Genomic DNA, 20,564 nt, shown 5'->3' on the forward strand with positions numbered 1-20,564 from the left:
TTATGGCTTAAGATAAACAGGTGAGTCAAAGGCCATGATTTCTATGGGACCCATTGTGAGAACAGAATTTACTGTAAATACACAGTATTTGTTATTTAAAACTATTATTTTCAATTATTTAAGGTGATGTAATGTTATTCTGGTGTGTGTCAGATTCCATCAATTGTATTAAACATTGTTTATTCTTTTCTGTCTCGGTCAGACAACCCTTTTTTGGGTCATAACCCAGTTAAGAGGCACTGATATTTAATGTAGACAACACAGCATAGATAAAGGTGTATAAACATCACCATCTCTGATTTATTTCAAGACTTCTAATACATTATATGGATATTCAGAAGATATTTATTCATGTACAAATTACAAATACATCGTTTTTAATCAGCTCTTCAGTTTAAATGTCAAAAAAAAGAAAAAAAGAAAAAAAAAGAATTCAGAAAGAGTAAAAAAAAAAGAAAAAAATCCCACGGCTGTTTATTAGCAGCTTTGCAACCTGGCAAGACATTTCACCATCAAACGCAGTAAAAGATTTCTGTTAAAAATATCTGAAAAAAATACATAAAGGCACTTCATTTTTATTATTTTCTTTTCAAAGAAACAATTTCTAGAAGATAGGCGAGGTTAAAGGTCATGCCTGCTCCACAGGGCAGACATCTGCAGTGGACTAATGTCCCAGACATAGAAAATTAGCTGGTGTCTGTCATTAATACAAAGCAGCTCATATAAAAAGCTTATTTTAAAGACGACACTGAAAACAGTTTGTGCTCTGTATGTTTCCTATGAATCTATGTACTGAAGGTTTATGTGTTTGTGGTGTGATCTGCCTCGCTAAGGCCATAAGAAAAAATTTGAAATATGAATAGAAAAGAAAAGGATGAGAGAAAGAAAAATCAGCCAATAAATGAATTCAAAACAGAAAGAAGGGAGAAGACACTAAAAAAAATCAAAAAGAAAACTGGAAAGAAAGAGTCTGGCTTTTGCATTAGTAAAATATCCACACGCTCGGTGTCTCTGACTGGGTTAAAATAAAGCAGTCCCCCAGCTTAAGGTCATAGGGTTTGTCAATTTGCTGAAATATCACCTCTGCTATGTTCACACCTTTCTACTTCCTAATACAGTAAAAAATAATAAACTTACATAGACCAATAAAACAAATATTTTATACAGTTCTCTCATAGACACCATAAGATAGCACATTAAACTCTTCATCTCAAGTAGGACTTTTTTTTCTAGGGTCAATTTTTGGGTGTTTGTTTTATACAGTGCAGAATATATGGGCCTTGATTAAATAAGAGTGTTTTTAGTGTATCTTGCGCCCCCTGTTGGTCACTCCGTGCTCGTACTGGTTGCATTCTGTCTTTGGGACACACAGTAGTTGTGCTGGGCAGAGTGGACAAATCCTGGCAGACACACACACTTAAATGAGCCTTGTGTGTTGATGCACTTGCCGTTCTTGCAAAGAGACATCTTTGTGTTCAGCTCTGAGCATTCATTTATATCTGGAACACAAAACAAAAGTTGTCAGAGAAGTAGAGAGTTAATTACTCATGTCTTGTATAGGACACAGCTTCAGCCTTAACTACAGATTGTTATATAAACCAGTTAGAAAGGACAGTACACCGATCTAAACCTCGCAGTTTTTGTTTCACTAAATAATAAATGTATAAGAGTCATTCATTTGAGAATCAAACTACACTGGTTGGATGTTTTTGATTCACTAAAAAAAAAAAAACATTCACCTGTTGGAGAACCATTAATGCAAACCAAATGTCATTCCATTATTACGAAAGAAAAATGTGTACTGGTTCTGAATAAGAACCTCTACTCGTTCCCAACCCTAATAGCCACTCGGTGTCTGGGCGTATATCATCTGCTCAGTCATGCCTCATTTCAGGAGATTAGTCATGATGATCACGATCCGTGACAATGTAAGAAAAACACACCCATTCGCTAGTAAGGAGAATTTTAAAGTTACATTACAGACAAGGTTTTGAATCACTTCCAACCTTCAGAGGTTTAAGCTCTGATAACACAAAGTAAATCCAATCTCATATTAATAAAATATGTAAATAAAATATCAATAAAAACAATCTTTAGAGTTGAAACAAACCGAAATGTCACCCTGAGCTAATCCCACCCACATGCTGATCCCCTCATCATGTGACACTCTGCTGTTGCTCACCCACGCAGGCCATGCGGGACATGTCGAGTGTGTACCCATCGAAGCAGTCACAGGTGTATCCCTCCTGCACGCGCACACACCGTCCATTCTCACATCCGTTCAGCACGCCGCATTCCTCAGCTCGCAGTCCTTCAAACGCATCATATGGATCTGAGAGAGAGAGGTTGAGAAAACATGAATATGAGTAAATAATGGCTATCAATAATCATTTCAACTGTATATTTGTACTCACGTCTAGGTCCTTCATAATCCTCAAAGAGGGGCAGCGTGCCGTCGGGGTTCAGAGGTTGAGAGTCATATTCAGGGCCGTATTCAGTGACTGGGCCAGCGACTAAAGCATCCTGACCATACGGCTGACGGGGTCCACCAAAATGACGGATATTACACATAGTGGCATAGGCCTCTGGATGAGAGTAAAAAAGAGTTTTGTTTTGATTTGCTTTCTTTGTTTTTTTTTGTGTTTGCAGGTTCTTTGTGTCTGCAATAATTTTAAGAAAGAGCACACGTCTTGATGTTTTACAAATGAGCTCCAAAAAACAAAGCTGCTCCAGATTTTTATGCTCTGTGTTTTGGTGTGAAGTTGTGTTTTTATACCTGTATTTTTTAGTGGGCAGAGAGCACAATCTATGCCCCAGGCATCTCCGTGTAAACAGCAGCATTCTGTGAACGTGGTCTGTAGATTGGGAATGGGCTTTGTGCAGGTCATCCTTTCCGTGACAGTCTCCCAGCAAATACCTGGGTACACATCAGGTTCTCTTTGTCCTGTAAATACACAAACACAGTAAATAGCATTTATAAGTTTCAACCAAATGAAACTTGAGTACTGAAATATGCTTAAAATCTGCATAAAACACTACATTTGGTTCATTTACACAACTTAAATTAAAATACTGTATGATCTTTTATCTACAGATTTTTTCTGGTATTTACAAATGAGAGATTTTACAAGGAAACATTTCACAGGCTTTGAAAATATATCAATACATCAAACTCTCGAAACTTGTCTAGTGATTCATGGGAAGGTTGTCTTAATAAAATTCATGATTGTTCTATTAATGCTAGACATGCTGTGATCCAATTTAAAATTATCCGCAGACTTCATTATTCAAGGACCAAACTACATAGGATTTCGGGTAAATCGTATCCTCTACATGTAACACATGTAAAATCGCAGAAGGTATCTCATGCTTTCTGGTCATGTCATCAAATCTGGCCTTGCTGGCAGCATATATTTGAATTCCTCTCAGAAGCATATAAAATTGACTTGGCACCAAAAGTGGGCATTTTTGGGGATACTTCTAGTATAGGAAATAAATACTTATCACAGGCCATTTCATTATGAATGATACTGGCAAAAAAAAAGTATCATCCTTAGAGATAGTAGTTAAGTGTCATTTGCAATCTTCTTCCATTCATATATTCTTTTTACTCACTGTTAACTTTTTTTTTTTATTGATGCGCATGTGCATAGATGTATGTGTGTTGTTACAAATAGGAATGCATATGGTATGAGTATGCAAGTGCGCGTGGACACATACAGGTGTATAAGTATAAATGTGTTTGCATGGGTATATGTGGTGTGTAAATGTAATGCACAAATACTGTATGTATAATTATGTAGGTATATACAGTTTTCTTTAAATATAAGAGTATATACAGGTATGACATATGTAGATATGTAGATATCTCCACCTTCAATACCATGATTTAGGTGCCCTTGAGCAAGGCATCGAACCCCCAACTGCTCCCCGGGCGCCGCAGCATAAATGGCTGCCCACTGCTCCGGGTGTGTGCTCACAGTGTGTGTGTGTGTGTGTTCACTGCTCTGTGTGTGTGCGTACTTTGCATGGGTTAAATGCAGAGCACAAATTCTGAGTATTGGTCACCATACTTGGCTGAATGTCACGTCACTTTCAGATATATATTATTTGTATAAATTATCAAAGTAATTTTATATATTAATTTTTGTTTTTTATTTTTATGTTTATATATTCATGTATTTACAAAGTCAATCACATACTCATTTAGTTTTTTTTGGAGTACAATCCGTATGACTTGTACTTATAACATCTACGAATGAGGGTGGGGGGAGATTTTGTTTCTGACACATATTGAACATTGTGATTATTAATGTTTTCCTGTTTATGAAAAGCTAAAAAAAATAAAATAAATTCCATTCAGACATTCCATTCAACCTTAGAATAAAAAAACAATGCCATGTATGTGAAAAATCTATATGAAAAAAGTAATGTGTCCTATTCTGACCATCCTCTAGATGGCAGTATGACACTATTTAGAATAGCTTTGAGCTCAAGACGAGCAAGTCAGATAAGAACAAATAATTAATAATAATAATAGTCTGTAGTGTATCAAATGTAAAATGTAGGGTTTCCGCGGAGAGAATATAGGTTTGAGAGAATTTAGGGTTTAGATGAAAGGATTTAGAGCATTGTGTCTCAATCCAGCTCCTTGTGGAACTCCAACGATGCAGATTTGAGGTGTCTCACTAATCTGACACACTGTATTCAGGTCATGGAGAACTTTGCTAATGATCTTAGAAGATGAATAAGGAGGAGATGTGATAGAAGATGTGCAGTTCTGGAAACCTCCAGGATTGGGAAACACTGATTTAGACCAGTTTAGGGTGTGAGTTTTGAAGAGTGATTTTAGAGGCTTTAAGGTGAGGGTTTTTGGAGTGAAGGACTTAGAATAGGGATTGTACAGTGTGATGTAGGGATTCAGGTGCATTGTACTTTGTTACAGCTGATGTAAGACTTTACCTGCCAAGTGGGGTAAAATGCAGTGAGTGCTGTCCGGTGCAAGAACCAGGGGCGGAGTGCAGAAACACAGATATGACCCATATGTGTTCATACATTTACCTTCTATACAGTTTGATTCATCTTCACATTCATCAGTGTCTGCAGAGTCCAGAGACGGAGAGAGAAACAGAAAATTAACAGAGACCATGAGCAAGTCCAATGTGTACAACAGAGATGCAAAAAGAACAACAGTTTCAACAGCATTCAGCACGACAGCAATCTGCCATATAACAATTTTTATGGCCCAAGCACCACGGTGCAAGGACCCCTCTTGGAATTGCTCCGTTTCTTATTGTTTGTTCTTAAGTGTTTTTTTGCATAAAACCAGAGGAGCCCACAGTGAGTATGTAAAGTTTGCGGCCTCCTCCAGAACCTGCAACCACAGACCTGGTGTCAAAAAGACTGACACATGTAGAGACGAGAGAGACATACTTGTGTGTGTGAAGAGTGAGTGGTTGCTCACATTTGTGTATATCAGTGTGGGTGTAGGAAGTCAAATGTCTGTGGCTACACTGAATATGTGTGTGTAAAGCAGTCAGGGGTGTGGCAGCTTTAAGGCAGTGCGGCCGGGCAAGAATCCATTGCCGTGGGTCTGTGGTTTGTGTGAGTGTGTGCATGTGTGTTTAGGCAGCCAGACAGCCTGCGGTGCACCATAGAGCTGTGGCCTGGATCATAATGATTGTGCCGCCCTGACCGGTCGCAAGATGTAGCCCTTTGACCCAAGCTTACACATACATATAACCTGCTATCACGCTGCATGCATAATGTGGCCGCAAGCCACAAGCTGGCAGCTGCAGCAGGTTTAAACTTTAAATTTAAATCCAATTTAAATGTGTTGCCGTTACGGTGAGCCAAACTGGGCCAACACTTACACCCATACACACATCTTTTCAGCATGTAAACTCGCATGCACCCACGCAAAAACACACACAAGTCTGTCATTCCAAACCAACTAAAGAACACAGAGACAATTCAAGGCCAAACATCACAGGCAATAAACAGCTACAGCAGGATGTTATGAACAACAAACCTTTCTAAGAATACTTAGACTAAAATAAAACACTTTCATGTAACTTTTTATATTTCTGAAAATATTTCATTAAACTGCAACAAGCTGCTTTAATCTGTGTATATCCGAGAAAGGAGTGATGACATGCACATACTGTTTTGAAAAAAATGAAAAACAATGTTTTCATTACTTTTTGTGTATTACAGCATATTAGTTTTTTTGTGTTTAAACACCTTGTTCAAATAGGTAGCAATAAATATATATATATATATATATATATATATATGTGTGTGTGTGTGTGTGTGTGTGTGTGTGTGTGTGTGTGTGTGTGTGTAACCCTGGACCACAAAACCAGTCTTAAGTGTCATTTTTTGAAATTGATAAATAAGCTTTCCATTGATGTATGGTTTATTAGGATCTGAAAATATTTGGCCATAACAATAACCGTTTTCAATAGGTCGGATTTGATTTGTTTTTGTTGAAATATCTTCTTTTGTGCTCTGCAGAAGACTTTGGAACAACATGAGGTAATCGTCTACAACTCAAAAGACAGATGAGACAGGGTAATCCACAGTTGTTCGGAGATTACATGCAGATTGTGATTTTGGCCCTTACCAACACACTGCAGTTTGTTCTCATCATAGTAGAGTCCGGCCTTGCAGTAACACTCATACCCACCGTGGGTATTGAGGCAAAAGCCATCTTTGCAGATCTCATTTTCAAAAAGCTTGCATTCATCTGCATCTGCAAATCACATACATAAACACATTTGCATTATTTCATCATTAAACAAACAGACGGGTCAGTATAAACCTGAAACCTTGGACCACACCTACAGATCAGCATGCATCTGGACGCGTTGCTCTGGTTAGTGTTCTTATTTAGGGATCTGCTACATGCAGAAATGTCATTTGACTGGAGACTGACAGGGAGGAAATATCCTTACCATCCATAAGCATTCCATTCAAGCGTACTCTGACACAGACACACATCCCGACCACATCGCATTCACTCGTGCTGCCACCAGCCAAACCACACTCTCGCTGCATTCATAAATTAAATCAGAGCATTAGACTGGCCCTGCGACTGAGGTTTCCCCACACTGGGGAGCAGGCTGCTGAGTGTGTGTGTTTCAGCATATGTAGGTCAGATGCTAAGCAATGTCTGCGGCCGCTTCTACTCATTACAAAGTCAAAAATATGTGCATAAAATAGGGGTAAAAGTGCAAGACACATCAGAGCTTAAACGTAAAACCAGATAAGCACACGTAAACAAACAGACATTGAAGGGACAGTTCATCCAAAAAGGAAAACAATGTTATTTTTTGTCCATCTAATGAAAGTCATTGGGGTCCGGTGTTGTTTTGGACCCCACTGGATTTCATTGTATGTACAAAAACTTTCTTTAGTGTTCTACAGAGTCAGTTAGTCATACAGGTTTTTGAAATAGTGTGATATAGTAACTAATGACAGATTGCTTATTTTTGGGTGTACTACCCCTTTAAAAATACATAGACACATAGATACCTTTGAAGCTTTCTGCTAAGCTGGTTGTAGGAATCATGGGATCTCCAGGAGGAATGTAACCCTGGCCTGCCAGACACATCTGGGAGAACTGATCTGCAAAGGAGAGTGTCAGCAGTTCATAAAGGAAACCGTCTGCTGTATTTACTTAAAGAATGATGATTTTTGGATATAAGTTGAAGATTGATTTTTAGTTATAAGCTGGTAAAGCAAAACAGAGATGAGTGTGATTGTTTCACATTTATATGAGCTCCAGACATGATTTACAATTGGCTTGTCTGAAGTATCTCAGTCATTTAGGTCATCATAGGACAGACAAGCTTTTACATGTATTGAACACCTTTCAGCAGGCATCATCTGCAGAAAGATTGATATTGTTTTGCATTTAAACTTACAGCAATTTTCAGTCCTATCTGATATACCTGTCTGAAATTAAGAAATGAGCACAGACAGATTTATAAGCACTAATGCACAAAACTTCCCAGGACACATCCTCTTCAACCAATTTGTAGGAAGATTGAAGTACAAAATGTTGTAGGAATCATTACAGTCTTAAATGATAATGGCTTTAAAACTTTTTCTTATTACTTTTTCCTACGCTGAGATTTTTAATGTTAAAAAAATGTTAAAAAATGTTAAAAATAATTGTTTACATAAAATGAGCCAAGTCAACAAATTCACTGCAAAGAATCCTCTCAAAAGAATGATTCATTCACTATCCTCAGGTTCTTGCAGTTCTTAGTACTGCACTTCTTAGATTTGTCATTGTGCGTGATGTAACTGAGCACCTGTTCCTTGTATGGGGCAGGGATGGACCTCACAGTTGTCCCCCCAGCCGGCTCCTAGCGTACAGCAGCACTCCTCTTTAGTCACGCTGCTGGCCAGCACATTATCACACAGGTTCTCATCATTTAAGTTGAAATAACACTCTTTCCTCTCCACTGGTGTGACTGTGGGGAACAAGACAACAACACAACACAGATAACTCAGAACGGATGTGTTGTCCTTTTAAAATATTCAGATAAAATTTTCAAGCATGATTTGTCACAAAGAACAGAAAAATAAAGGGGAGGGGGGAAAAAAATCTATCAATGATTTCAACTGCAATATTTCAGTGCAATACAGTAATCCACAAATGAAGAACACCTAAAGAACAAAGGTCAGGTACACAGCAGAAATTGTGTACTATATCAGAGAGAAGCAGTTCATCCTTGGCTTTTTTAATCACTGGGTAATCCTTTTTATTGTTTCAACATAATTCATATTCCAATATATTGTGATTATAGATTTATGGTGTTCTATCAGTGTCCTCCTTATATGTAAAAAGCATGATTTACAGCTCTGGTAAGACATAGCAGGGTACTTCTTGTTAAAAAAAAATTGTTTCAACTCAGGAGACAGTGTGGTTTTATGAGGGGAGGAGGATTAGGTGGGGGGATTTGGACAAAAGTCCTTAAATAAAACACTTGGCTAACATCTAAAAAAAAAAAAAAGCTTCCTGTTACTTGATCTTCCAGGCACAGCTGGTGTGTAGCCACTCACTCACTCTCTCTCTCTCTCTCTCTCTCTCTCTCTCTCTCTCTCTCTCTCACACACACACACACACAATCAACATTGACCTTCATGTTCCTCACCACTAGAGGAACAAATTGATTCCAATCTAGCCAGTGCCAACCCTTAAACCTTAAGCTATTTTATCAACCACACCTGATCTTTAGTTGTAAACAAAACCTGTCCCAGATCACCCAATTTATAAAAAACTAGTTTTGCAAACTACAAGACTCTGAATCGAGTATGTAAATTGCACTTGGTGCAAATTTTTGGTTGTATTTCATTGTTACTTCCTGATTGGCATAATTCATTTAGTAATTATGTTGCCAAAACAACATTAACCATATGCAAATAAATGCTAAGAACAGACAGAATAATTTTATAGTGAAACAGGGTCACACTTTATTTTAAGGTCCAATTCTCACTGTTAACAAACCATTAACTACAACTTTTGCCCCAGTAATTTGTGCTTATTGATAGTTCGTAAGGTAGCTGTTACGTTTAAGTATTGGTTAAGATTATGGCTATAGAACAGGGACATGCAGAATGTATTAAAAATAGGCATGCTAATAACTAGTTGTGTTATGAAAAGAGTAATAACAATAAGTTACTGTTTATTTTGATACCCCACTTCAGACTAACTGTAAGTAACTTTGCAAGTATTAGTAGACTGCTAAAACTTTGTTGATGGCCCTCCAACACACATTCTACTGACTAAAGTAATAATAAGTACATGTCATCTAACAGTCCACAAATACTTTAAGGAGAGTTAGTTGACTTATAGATAGTAGAATGTCTAAAGTGGACAAACAATAAAAGAAACTATCACAAATCCAATCAGGAAATCTTTAAGAGTTGTCTAGACTTTCAAAAGCAGTGATCTCATTCTGATGGGTCGTCTTGTACATCTCTCTGTACTGGTCTTTTTTTATCTGAGCGTGGGAGCTTCTTTTTGGCTCTTACGTGCTTTGGGCCCCATAGTGCTTTGGTCCCTCTGTTATCCTCAGACTGAATCTCATTTCTCTCCTGCCAGATCATTTAGAACCCCATTCATCATGCCTTGCCTCCTTCTGGTCGACTCAGAGCTGGCCCCTGATGATATGAAGTTAATGTCCTGTTGCACTAGAGGATCTCTAACACTGAGATTAAAACGTGAGCCTCAGAATCGTTTCAGGTATACAGTGAAGATAAGATGTTTCGTAGGAGGAGGACAGGGGTCATCTGTCCAGATAAAAGGCAATCTATGGCCACCTGTAGGTCTTGTAGGTTTGGGTTAACTGTTTGTGGGATTTCTGTAGGACAATGAATTAGTTGATCACATTGTGGTGGTGGTTTACAGTAGGCTACAACTTTACCTGGTGGTGTAGAGAAGCATTTGGCCGAGTTCGAATCAAATTCTTGCATCTCATCGGGACACAAACACAGGAAGGTGCCTTCACGATTCTCACAGGTGGCCTCACCACACACATTCCCGAGCAGCTCACACTCGTTCACATCTGCAGGCAAGAAAATGTGTTTTATCATTGAACCGAAGATACAATCTGATCTGCAGGAGTCTGTTTTGTGCTGGATGAGATCATTTGCTTTTCTACAAAAGTCAAGTCACCTTTATTTATATTGCGTTTTATACAATACAGATTGTTTCAAAGCAGCTTTGCAGGGATAAACAGGAGAATAATTATTCAATGATGCAGATATGAATTCTGACGTAAAGCAGATCTAAAAAACAAGTGTCATTATTTAGGGAGGTCAGTTCAGTGTTGATTCAGTTCATCATTTTATGAAAGTAGTTCAGTTTAATGGTAAAGCAGCCCCGTAGAAAATGAAGTCAGTTCAGTCCTCATCTAATAGTGTTACAGTCAGTTCAATATTGCTGAATACCATTAACAGGCTTCTAGTTTAAAAGGAATAGTTCACTCCATTTCGACCGGTTCATTAAAAAGAATTTCAGTTGAAAAATTCATTTCACTCACTCAATCTGGTCGCAAGTGGTTCTTGAGATAACAGCTCACTGGAGTGGAGGATCAGTGAATAACTTTTGATCTGTTGCTCGCATTATATGTTTTATATGATGTTTTTTAAAGATTCGAAAAATATAGCACAAAAGTTCTATGGACTACAAGTATGATACTTAATAACAACGATAATTCTACAAGTACAAAAATAGCAAATACAAAAAGTACACAAGACGCCGTTTCACCAGATTTCTGACCAGACGTTCTACAACCACAAACTTACGTCAACTCTAAAGTTTGTGAAACACTGGTCATTATCTAGTCATAGTTGATCATTTCTGATTGGCTCAGAGCCTTCTGCACAGTTTTCATTCATTTTCCTTATCAAAACTGTGGCTTTTGGGAACCTCATAAAGCAATGACAAACAATGTACACAGCTGACTTCAGTAAATAAAACAGCCCCATTTTTCTGCCGATTGCCTCTGACAGCTTGAATTTATGATGACCAAAGTAGCACTATAATGCAAGTGTCTACTTCCTGCAACAAGGCTTTCTCCTCCTGTCTACTCTGTTCTTTCTCTTTTCTTCTCAATGCTCCACACATCTGTGACTCTCATTCCCTTGCTTTTATCAATCATCTCAGAGAACCACATACAAAAGGATGCAATAAATCAACTTGTGTGGAGAGCCTTTATGTGCAATAGACTCTGAATGCTCTAATGGAGCCATCCCGCCAAACGCACACACGTACACACTCCAGACCCGCTCAGTGATGGTGGGCCAGCTCGTCAATGAGCCTGGGAGTGTTAAACGGTCGTCTGAAGTCAGCAGCAGCGTGGGTGCTGCACCACTAGGGAATGATAAAAAGTTGGAAATGGACGTCAGTGCCAGATAAACAATTTAAAAGACAGATACGATCTGATGTATTACTGTACTGATATATACTAGCATTTTTCCATGCACTCCAGATTAGAGTAGGGTTTGACTGGATCATTTTCTACACACAAAAGAGTTTGGGTGCTTTCTGCACTGTTGCTTAATATACAGCGTCACGACAAAAGAAATTATACTTTAACTGTGATTTTCTCAGAAGAAAAACATACAGTGAGCGCATTTTTGAGTTACAATCAAAGCGTTCTTATGAACTGGATCAACAAATGATTCCCTAAGAAAACTCACAAACACAGAGATTACCATTTTAAATCAGTCTGACAAATCCTTCACTGAATCTTGTCAGAGCAGCTACAGAATCAACACGTGACACACTTACTAAACGGCAATCCTTTCCTACTCCTTGAAATGAATCAGTTTCATGTACCTAAGGTTCACGAACTTTGAATCTTTGAAGTGCTTCAATCTTATCTTTCCCTGATGAAACGTACCTTTTCTTAAAATTTCTTTGAAAAAAAAGAAAAAAAAACTTTTTATACAGTATGCAGATATATTTTTTGTATTTTAATTTAAATTTGTAAACCATCAAAACATCTATTTATAGGTGGTAATTAAATGTTCTGTATTTATAGGTGGATGTGTATGGAGGAAAGAAAAACTCAGTCTCTGTAAAGTTTATAAAGATGCAATTTACTTTTTTTAAGCAACAACTGGAACCAAGAAATTAATTCAGAATAGGTTTTCCATAATGCTTTAGTTTATTATTTTTTTTTCAGTTACATAAGGAGTTAAGATGTTCAGTCTCTGGAAAATTATTAGATGTTATCATTTTGCTTTATTAAAACAGCCCAAGACACACAGGGAAGCTGGCTTGTACAGAAAGGGCTAAAAATTATATTTAGAAATGTCTATAGATCATATATCATTGATTTTGTTCGGCGACTGCATGGGGCAAGGAAAGCTGACCTAGTGGATTCTTAAGACATATTAGACTTAGGTGCTCACAAGGGTGATACAGGTTCGCATTTAGCGGCTTTCTCAACTATTACTTTCACTAATGGGACAGAAAAGCATGTTGTGATGTTGTTACATAAAATGCTCGGTTTCACTATAAAAAGAAAAAGTTCTTGTTGCTGGAATCGTGTCGCGAAGCATTTTATTAAGTCTGAGATCTATGTCTTTCTAGATAATTGGAGGACAAAGGGATAGGAGAGGAAGAGAAAGAGTAAGGGATGTGGTAAGGAGAGAAACTGAGGAGGGAGATGGAAGAATGGATAAGAGTAGAAAGAGAATAGAGAGAAGTGGGAGGAAAAGAGGAATGCATGTCCTGTGTGTATTAGCGTTTGTGTGTAGTGTGTGTTATTGCCGTGGGAAACCAGAAACGATGGAGGCTGTTTGTGGCCAGTTACATAAGCCGGCAAGACAAACAACCTCTGTTCAGAGACTGAAGAGAGAGTGCGGGTTTGTATGAATAATTCTCTGCTCAAACTAATCACAAACTGAGCACATGTCAGAAGAATTATAGGCATATACTGTATATAGCAGTATAAATCTAATAATTTAATATTATGTTATGTTTTTGAAAGAAATTAAAAATTTATTCAGCGAGGATGATTTAAATTGAGCAAAAATAATTGATACAAATTTAATAATTTTTACTTTTAACTTTGAAAAATTGTAACTTTAATGAATCAACAAATCCTAAAATAAAATTAAAAAGAAAAACGTAAAAAATGTTTAGATACTGTTTTCAAAGGTGAAAATAATAAGAAATATTAGAATATTAGCATATAAGAATGATTTCTAAAGGATCATGGGACACTGAAGACTGCAACAATAATAATTTTAACATTTCTTTCTCTTTACATATTCTATACATACATATATATACACACATTAAATAGACATGTGGGATAATTTAATGTATAATTGAATGTAAAATTAAAGATTAAAAATTATCCATCTTTCCATCTCATTTAACGATAATCTAATTATGATTATCCATAAATTATTTTTGCACGTACCACCCATCCCTACTCGCATACTAAAAGTGAAACTTTGTCTCTGCTCTTACTCTCTTTCAGAAGGTGGGCTGCACAAGAACACTGTGTTATTTTAATACAGCCACCAGCTCCAGACCTCTAAACACCAGGCCACATAAATACATGTGGCTCCATCACTTTAATAGGACTTGACTCTGTGTCAGCGTATTAATGTGTCTATGTGTGTATGTGGGGACCACTGATGTGTTTCACCCCGGTTGCTGTGTTTTAAACATTACCGGGGTCTGAGCCGTCCACCCTCAGACTGGAGGAAACTAAACACTCACATCAATCATGGCTCTAGCAAAGCGTCTGCCATCTTTTTTATGTTGTCTGAGGGGAAGTGGCAAAAAATCTCAGCGAGTGCTGGCCTCTCCAGCTCTGGTTTACATGTCTGTCAGGACAAGAGCTTTACAAACACACCATAGCACACGTGACGTCTGTCAGTTCAATTCTTGTCTCCAAGAGGACAAGAAAGAATTGAACAGTATTTTGACAAATGTTTAAAATAATGTATCCTTGACTGAGATGAAGACTCCAGTCTAATCCATGGTCTAAAAAAGCATTTTTATTCTACTTTGTTGGTCGAATCACCAGAAATGTACTCCACATATCTTGTGTGCCATTGTTTATCAGTCTTTTAAAGTCACACATTAGCATTCTGTGAGGAATAGACCACAATATTATCATATAAATCATTCCTTCCTCTGCACACATTTACACTTAAAGACATACTGCAGCAGGATTAACTGCCAGAAGTTTTTTTATTTGTGGTTGATGGGGAAAAGAAAGTCATGCAGGTTTTAAACTACATGAAGATAAATGATAGATTTTTCATTTTTGGATGAACTATCCCTTTAACAAGAAGCAACGACAACACTTTAGCTGTCAAGTTCCAGTAAGCTTTCTAATAGTGATAATTCATTGAATAGTGTAAATTTTAGCATATTTTTTTTAACTATGGAATTAAAATAACAGCAACTAGGAAGGTTGGAAAGAACGTACCCACACAACCCTGCCCATCCTGAGAGTCCTTGAATCCTGGGTCGCACTGGCAGCTGAAGGAGCCTATTGTATTCTGACAAACACCATGACTTCCACAGGTATTCTCATTCAGAGTACACTCATCCACATCTAGAACGAGAGAGAGAGAGAGAGAGAGAGAGAGACAATAAGACAGAAAACGGGAGATATTAGAGCTTTTTGTGTGCTGGACTGGGCAGAGATGAAGCGATGAGAGAAAGAACAAAATAGTATAGGTATTAAATTACACACACTACTATTGAAGAAGTTTAGGATAAGTGAAGTAAGATCGGTTTAAAGTTCTTGGAAAAGGTTTCAGTGTCACATGATTCTTCAGAAATCATTCTAATATGCTGATGTGCTGCTTTTCTGGAAACCGTGATACAGTTTTTTCCAGGCTTGCTTTGATGAATAGAAAGTTCAATAGATATATAAATCTATTATTTGATATAGAAATCCTTTATGACATTAAAATGTGCAATTAAATGCATTCGTTCTGATTAAAAGTATTAATTCCTTTCCTGACCCCTAACTTACAAACAGTAGTGTGTATATGAACAAAAACAATACTTGAATGGAAATGGAATGAGGATGAGTGTGGCGAGTGGGGCGGGGCCGAGAGGCGTGGAAACGAGGAGTGAGGCCAGGTGTAGTGATTGGAGATGAGCTACACCTGCGCCCCACCGCCAGTATCGAGTCCCACGTAGGAGATGGAAGGATATAAAACTGGAGTGACAACCGTGAAGGACGAGAGAGGACCAGGCCTGGGACATTATTTTATGTTTTGGCTTTTATTTGTGCGCGTCAGTCGCCGTGAGGGGCTGACGCGCTGTTTTGTTTATTTTTTCACAATCAAATAAAGACTTTAATATTCAAAAATAAACAAAACAGCATGTCAGCCCCTCACGGCGACTGACGCGCACAAATAAAAGCCAAAACATAAAATAATGTCCCAGGCCTGGTCCTCTCTCGTCCTTCACGGTTGTCACTCCAGTTTTATATCCTTCCATCTCCTACGTGGGACTCGATACTGGCGGTGGGGCGCAGGTGTAGCTCATCTCCAATCACTACACCTGGCCTCACTCCTCGTTCCCACGCCTCTCGGCCTCGCCCCACTCGCCACAATGAGTATGTCTGATTGAAAACATAATTGCAGTCTGCAGTGTTAATTAGCAAACGATTAAGCCACAAGAGACAAAACAAACAGCTCTGAACAGGAACAGAATATGGAGATGTGCAGTACAACAATGTGAGCTGGGTGGAGCAATGGCGGTGACGTCACGGCTGAAGCTGGTGCCCATGGGTGCTCACCATTGCAGACGCCATGTTCGCCTCGAGAAAGGCCAGGTGGGCAGGGTGCCTCACATCGGTAAGAGCCCAGTGTGTTCTGACAGGCCCAAACCCCACAAATAGACGTCCCCAAGTCAGCACACTCATCAATATCTAACAGACAGCATAACCAACCAATCAGCACACTAATAAGCCAATCAACAAAGAGCTTCTGGGTGGAGGATGATACAGAAAAAGCAAAATGATTTTGATTCTAGATTTTTACCCTGGCACGTCTGATTGGTTGGCTCCAGGCGGTAGCCTGCTTCACAATGGCAGAGATATGAGCCCTCTGTGTTTGAACAGGTACCATTTACACATCTGCTGCCATCCCCACATTCATCTACATCTGAAAAAGCAGGCACACACACATTGGGGTTTTGAGTAGGTCATTTTATGTAATATATTTCGCTTTGTCTAGACATTCAGCTCAAATGCTTCCTTCTCCCCATTTTACTGCTGGACGGGGCATTTAAAACAACTCTGGCACCTCACTGGGCCCCAGGAACACATACACACGTCCCACCAGAGGAAAAATAACATTGGCTCATATGTGAAACCCATTAGACACCAGTGTTGGGTATAGTTACTTTGGAAAGTAGTTAGTTAGGTTACAACGTTACCATCAATTAAAAGTAATCAGTTATGATACAGCGTTACCTATTCATAAAAGTAACGCGTTAGAGTACTCATGCGTTACCAAAAATTAAAAGCCGTTTGCAGCGGCTCACACACGACAGACAGAGCCCCCGGCCCCTTTAAATGCACCTAGAAGTCGTGACTCCCGACAATGAATAACGTCAGTCATCCGACTAAATTAACACTGCAGGATAACAATAACAGGAAAGACAGTCAGCAATCGGCTATTCCACATGGCGTTTTATTTATTTATTATCACAGAACATATTATTAATCAAAATTCGCACCTAACGTAACCCAGCCCGGGTAGCCTAGGCTACTGTATATTATGAGCACCACAAGATAACTCCTGATTTTTCTTTAACTTTAAATAATGCAGTTATCAAAGTACAAGTATGCTTACTTGTAAACACAACCTTAAACAGGCTTGCAGATTTAAATCCATTTAGAAATGATGAACAACCAGCCAGCCAAAGATCTAACAGAAATTAACAGCTGCCTGTCAAACAAAAATGATAACAAACCGAATTAAATCCTTCACTGCCACACAGGCAAATGACAAATCGCTTAATAGCCGAACTAATTATTATTAAAGTGTCACTCACAGTCACAAGCCTAAATTCGCTTTAACACAGTCCTCTTACATTTACTCTTCAAAGTAGTGATTAAAACGTAGCGTTAAATTTGAGGTAGAATTTTTGGCGGTCGACAGAAGCTTTTCACCAAAGCAGAGTGTGCATTTTACCGTTATGTTCTTTTCTTTTTCGTTGACAAATTGAAAATAATGTGCGTACTTCCATAAACCAAACGCTGTCCTCTCTGCTATCTTGCCGGGAGTTCGAAAAAAAAAAAAAAAAAACCCACACACACACACAGGGTCAGGCGCAGGGCACAGACGCATCACAGCCATTGACTTTACGATCACAGAGCTTCGGCTCCGCTGATACATCCGCAGGTGGCACAGTAGACCTAGGACTACTTTCTGACAAAAAGCAGGCTGCAGACGGGATTTTCCTTTCCTTAAAATAACGGATTACTTTTTTTAAAAAAATAACGAAGTTACTGATTACTTACGCACGGAACTAACGCGTTAAGTTACAAATTTCAGGAAAAAAGTAATTAGAGTACTCTAACGCGTTACTTTGTAACGCGTTACCCACAACACTGTTAGACACACAATCCCTTTCTTTCTCTCACTCTCTCTTGTGCTGCCAAACACTGGGACTTTTCAACAAAGCAACAGATTAATTTTGCCTAAACATCAGATAAATATCAACACAGCACTGCTGAGAATCAGGACAAACCACAGCAGGATGCATTGATGAGAGAATGTGTGTGTACGTACCCTCACAGCCTGGTGGATCCCAAGTGGACACAAAGCCGGCATCACACACACACAGGAACGAACCCTCTGTGTTCAAACACTCTCCGTTGGGGACGCACAGCTGTGTCTCATCCTCACACTCATCAACATCTATAAGAATTGAGGGATGAAATCAGTAACAGTATTCCTAAATTGGTTTTCTGGTCTTAGCTGGTTTAAGATGATCACCCAGAATGGCCAAGCTGGTCTAGCTAGACTCCTAGCAAGTTTGCTTTAATCTGGGCAGCCAACTGGTTTTCTATCCTTATCATCTAAAAAGTTCCCAAAATATTGTATAATCTATTTCAGCAGGACTTTTTAATTGTATCAAATTGCTCATCCATGTGCTTTAAGCACACTTAAATAAAAAATGCATTTTATATATAGTACATTATCACCTTGGCAGCTTGTGCCGTTAACTTGTCTATATCCATGTGGACAGTTGCACTGGTAAGATCCCAAGATATTGATGCACTGCCCCACACCATCACAGGTCTGAGATAACTCCAAACACTCATCCACATCTGTAAACATCAAAATATTTCAACATTGCACATAGAATCAATCCCAGATGCCCTTAAAATGAATACATGACTACATATCACACACATGCACCCTCTTACCGTTACATTGGTCTCCTGTGGACGACAATATAAAGCCAGGTTCACAGTTGCAGATAAATGACCCCTCTGTGTTCTGACAGTGACCTTGGATGCACACGCTGTCATCCTGGCATTCGTCAATGTCTGTGATGCACACAAATTTGCAGTTTGCTCACTTGCATTTTATCTGTTTTTAGCTGTTGGAGAGGCTTATCTGTCATTTGTTAGACAAGATAAAGACAAACCGAATCTTTGAAAAATACTAAAGGCTGCTGAACTGTGGAAGGGTAGTACCTATGCAGGCCTTGCCATCAGGAGTGAGCGAGAATCCTTCATCACATGTACAAACAAAATAGCCCTCCCGATTGAAGCACTGACCATGAGCGCATACTTTTTCATCCAGACACTCATTTATATCTGCAAAGAGAAGGTCATGCACACAATACATTTGAAGAAAGACATTTATAAAGGCCCCCTCATTAGTCAAAAAGTAGCTGTGCTAACATACAAAAAAAAAAAAAAAGGCTTATTACCAACACACTGGCCATTTCTCCCTTCAAATCCATCCGGACAAGGAGAACACATGAAAGAGCCCAGAGTGTTATAGCAGAGACCGGACGGACATGCTCTTCCATCCTGACATTCATCGATATCTACATAAACACAAGCAGAGATGAACAGACTTATTCAAAATCATATACAAGTTCATGATATCCATCCAGCCAGTGGAGAGTCTGCATGTACAAGCTGTGAAGGTTTGATAGAAAGGTCTGTTGTTATTGGTGGGAGCTATTGCTGTCCTGCTGTGAGGAGAAAAGGAAACCATTGACTCAAGATGTGCAGGAAAGCTAATTTTGTTCTCCATCTCCCTGCTACACCTTTATTAATGAAGTTACTCCAAGAAAAACCTCTTAACTGTGGAACTGTGATGTACTATGGCACCATGCCTTCTAACTTCTACATGCTCAACCATCCATTCGCCTTTCTCATTGCTTCCAGCGGCTGCCAACGATACTTCATCTCTACACTGAATGGATGTGTTACATTAAAGCAGTTAGAGTGTGAAAACACATCACCTAATCACCACCACAACAGATTTTTAAAGAGCTTTACATTAAAGCAGACAGCTGTATTTATGAGGACACATTTTTAACACTTAAAACAATGTTTTGCAATGTTCTTTGAATTACAAGGTCACATATTGAGGTATAAAATCCCATAACAAATCTCCAACCTACCTAGAACTTGAATTCAGTAACCCCGAATTTACAAATAATGCTGGAGCTGAGGTTTAGCGGTGCTATGAGCACAATGAAGTGCACAAATGAGTGAAATGAAGAAAACACCATTATTGTGCATAATCAAATAGTAAAAATCAATCTCCCAGATCAAAAATGAAATAATATCTGTCTCATAGACTGGGATTGAGCAAACAAACAAATGCATTAAAGGGCTGACGCTCCCCATTCCGTAGGAGTTTCACAAATGCGGATTGTGGAATAAAGGTGGGACACATTCCTAAATGTGTAACTGCTATGAAACTAAAAGAGGATATTACTGGAACTGTTAAACCAGTTAACCAGAGAAACCAATGAGCTGGCCATATCAGTTTAAATGGATGTAATGAGTAACTCT

General features: G+C 38.6%; 1 protein-coding gene across 16 annotated transcripts in view; it reads right to left on the bottom strand.

The window, feature by feature from the left end:
* Positions 1–270: 270 nt before the first annotated feature.
* LOC127976137 (latent-transforming growth factor beta-binding protein 1) overlaps positions 271–20,564 on the bottom strand; it is a 75,547-nt gene continuing 55,253 nt past the window's right edge. For 5 of the 16 annotated variants that reach the window (XM_052580324.1, XM_052580322.1, XM_052580332.1 and 2 more), the window contains 17 exons: positions 19,463–19,582; positions 19,224–19,346; positions 18,951–19,073; positions 18,726–18,851; positions 18,310–18,438; positions 16,552–16,674; positions 16,308–16,439; positions 14,979–15,107; positions 10,440–10,580; positions 8,322–8,483; positions 7,537–7,629; positions 6,626–6,754; positions 4,963–5,100; positions 2,777–2,944; positions 2,415–2,585; positions 2,183–2,332; positions 271–1,499 (listed from right to left, as the gene is read on the bottom strand). In XM_052580324.1, the coding sequence (XP_052436284.1) occupies positions 1,327–1,499; positions 2,183–2,332; positions 2,415–2,585; positions 2,777–2,944; positions 4,963–5,100; positions 6,626–6,754; positions 7,537–7,629; positions 8,322–8,483; positions 10,440–10,580; positions 14,979–15,107; positions 16,308–16,439; positions 16,552–16,674; positions 18,310–18,438; positions 18,726–18,851; positions 18,951–19,073; positions 19,224–19,346; positions 19,463–19,582 (2,330 nt within the window). In that variant the 3' untranslated portion in view covers positions 271–1,326. The remainder of the gene's footprint in view (positions 1,500–2,182; positions 2,333–2,414; positions 2,586–2,776; positions 2,945–4,962; positions 5,101–6,625; positions 6,755–7,536; positions 7,630–8,321; positions 8,484–10,439; positions 10,581–14,978; positions 15,108–16,307; positions 16,440–16,551; positions 16,675–18,309; positions 18,439–18,725; positions 18,852–18,950; positions 19,074–19,223; positions 19,347–19,462; positions 19,583–20,564) is intronic. The other 11 variants (XM_052580331.1, XM_052580335.1, XM_052580333.1 and 8 more) reach the window with 4 other exon arrangements.

This window comes from Carassius gibelio, chromosome B17 (assembly GCF_023724105.1).
Source record: "Carassius gibelio isolate Cgi1373 ecotype wild population from Czech Republic chromosome B17, carGib1.2-hapl.c, whole genome shotgun sequence".
NCBI lineage: Eukaryota > Metazoa > Chordata > Actinopteri > Cypriniformes > Cyprinidae > Carassius > Carassius gibelio.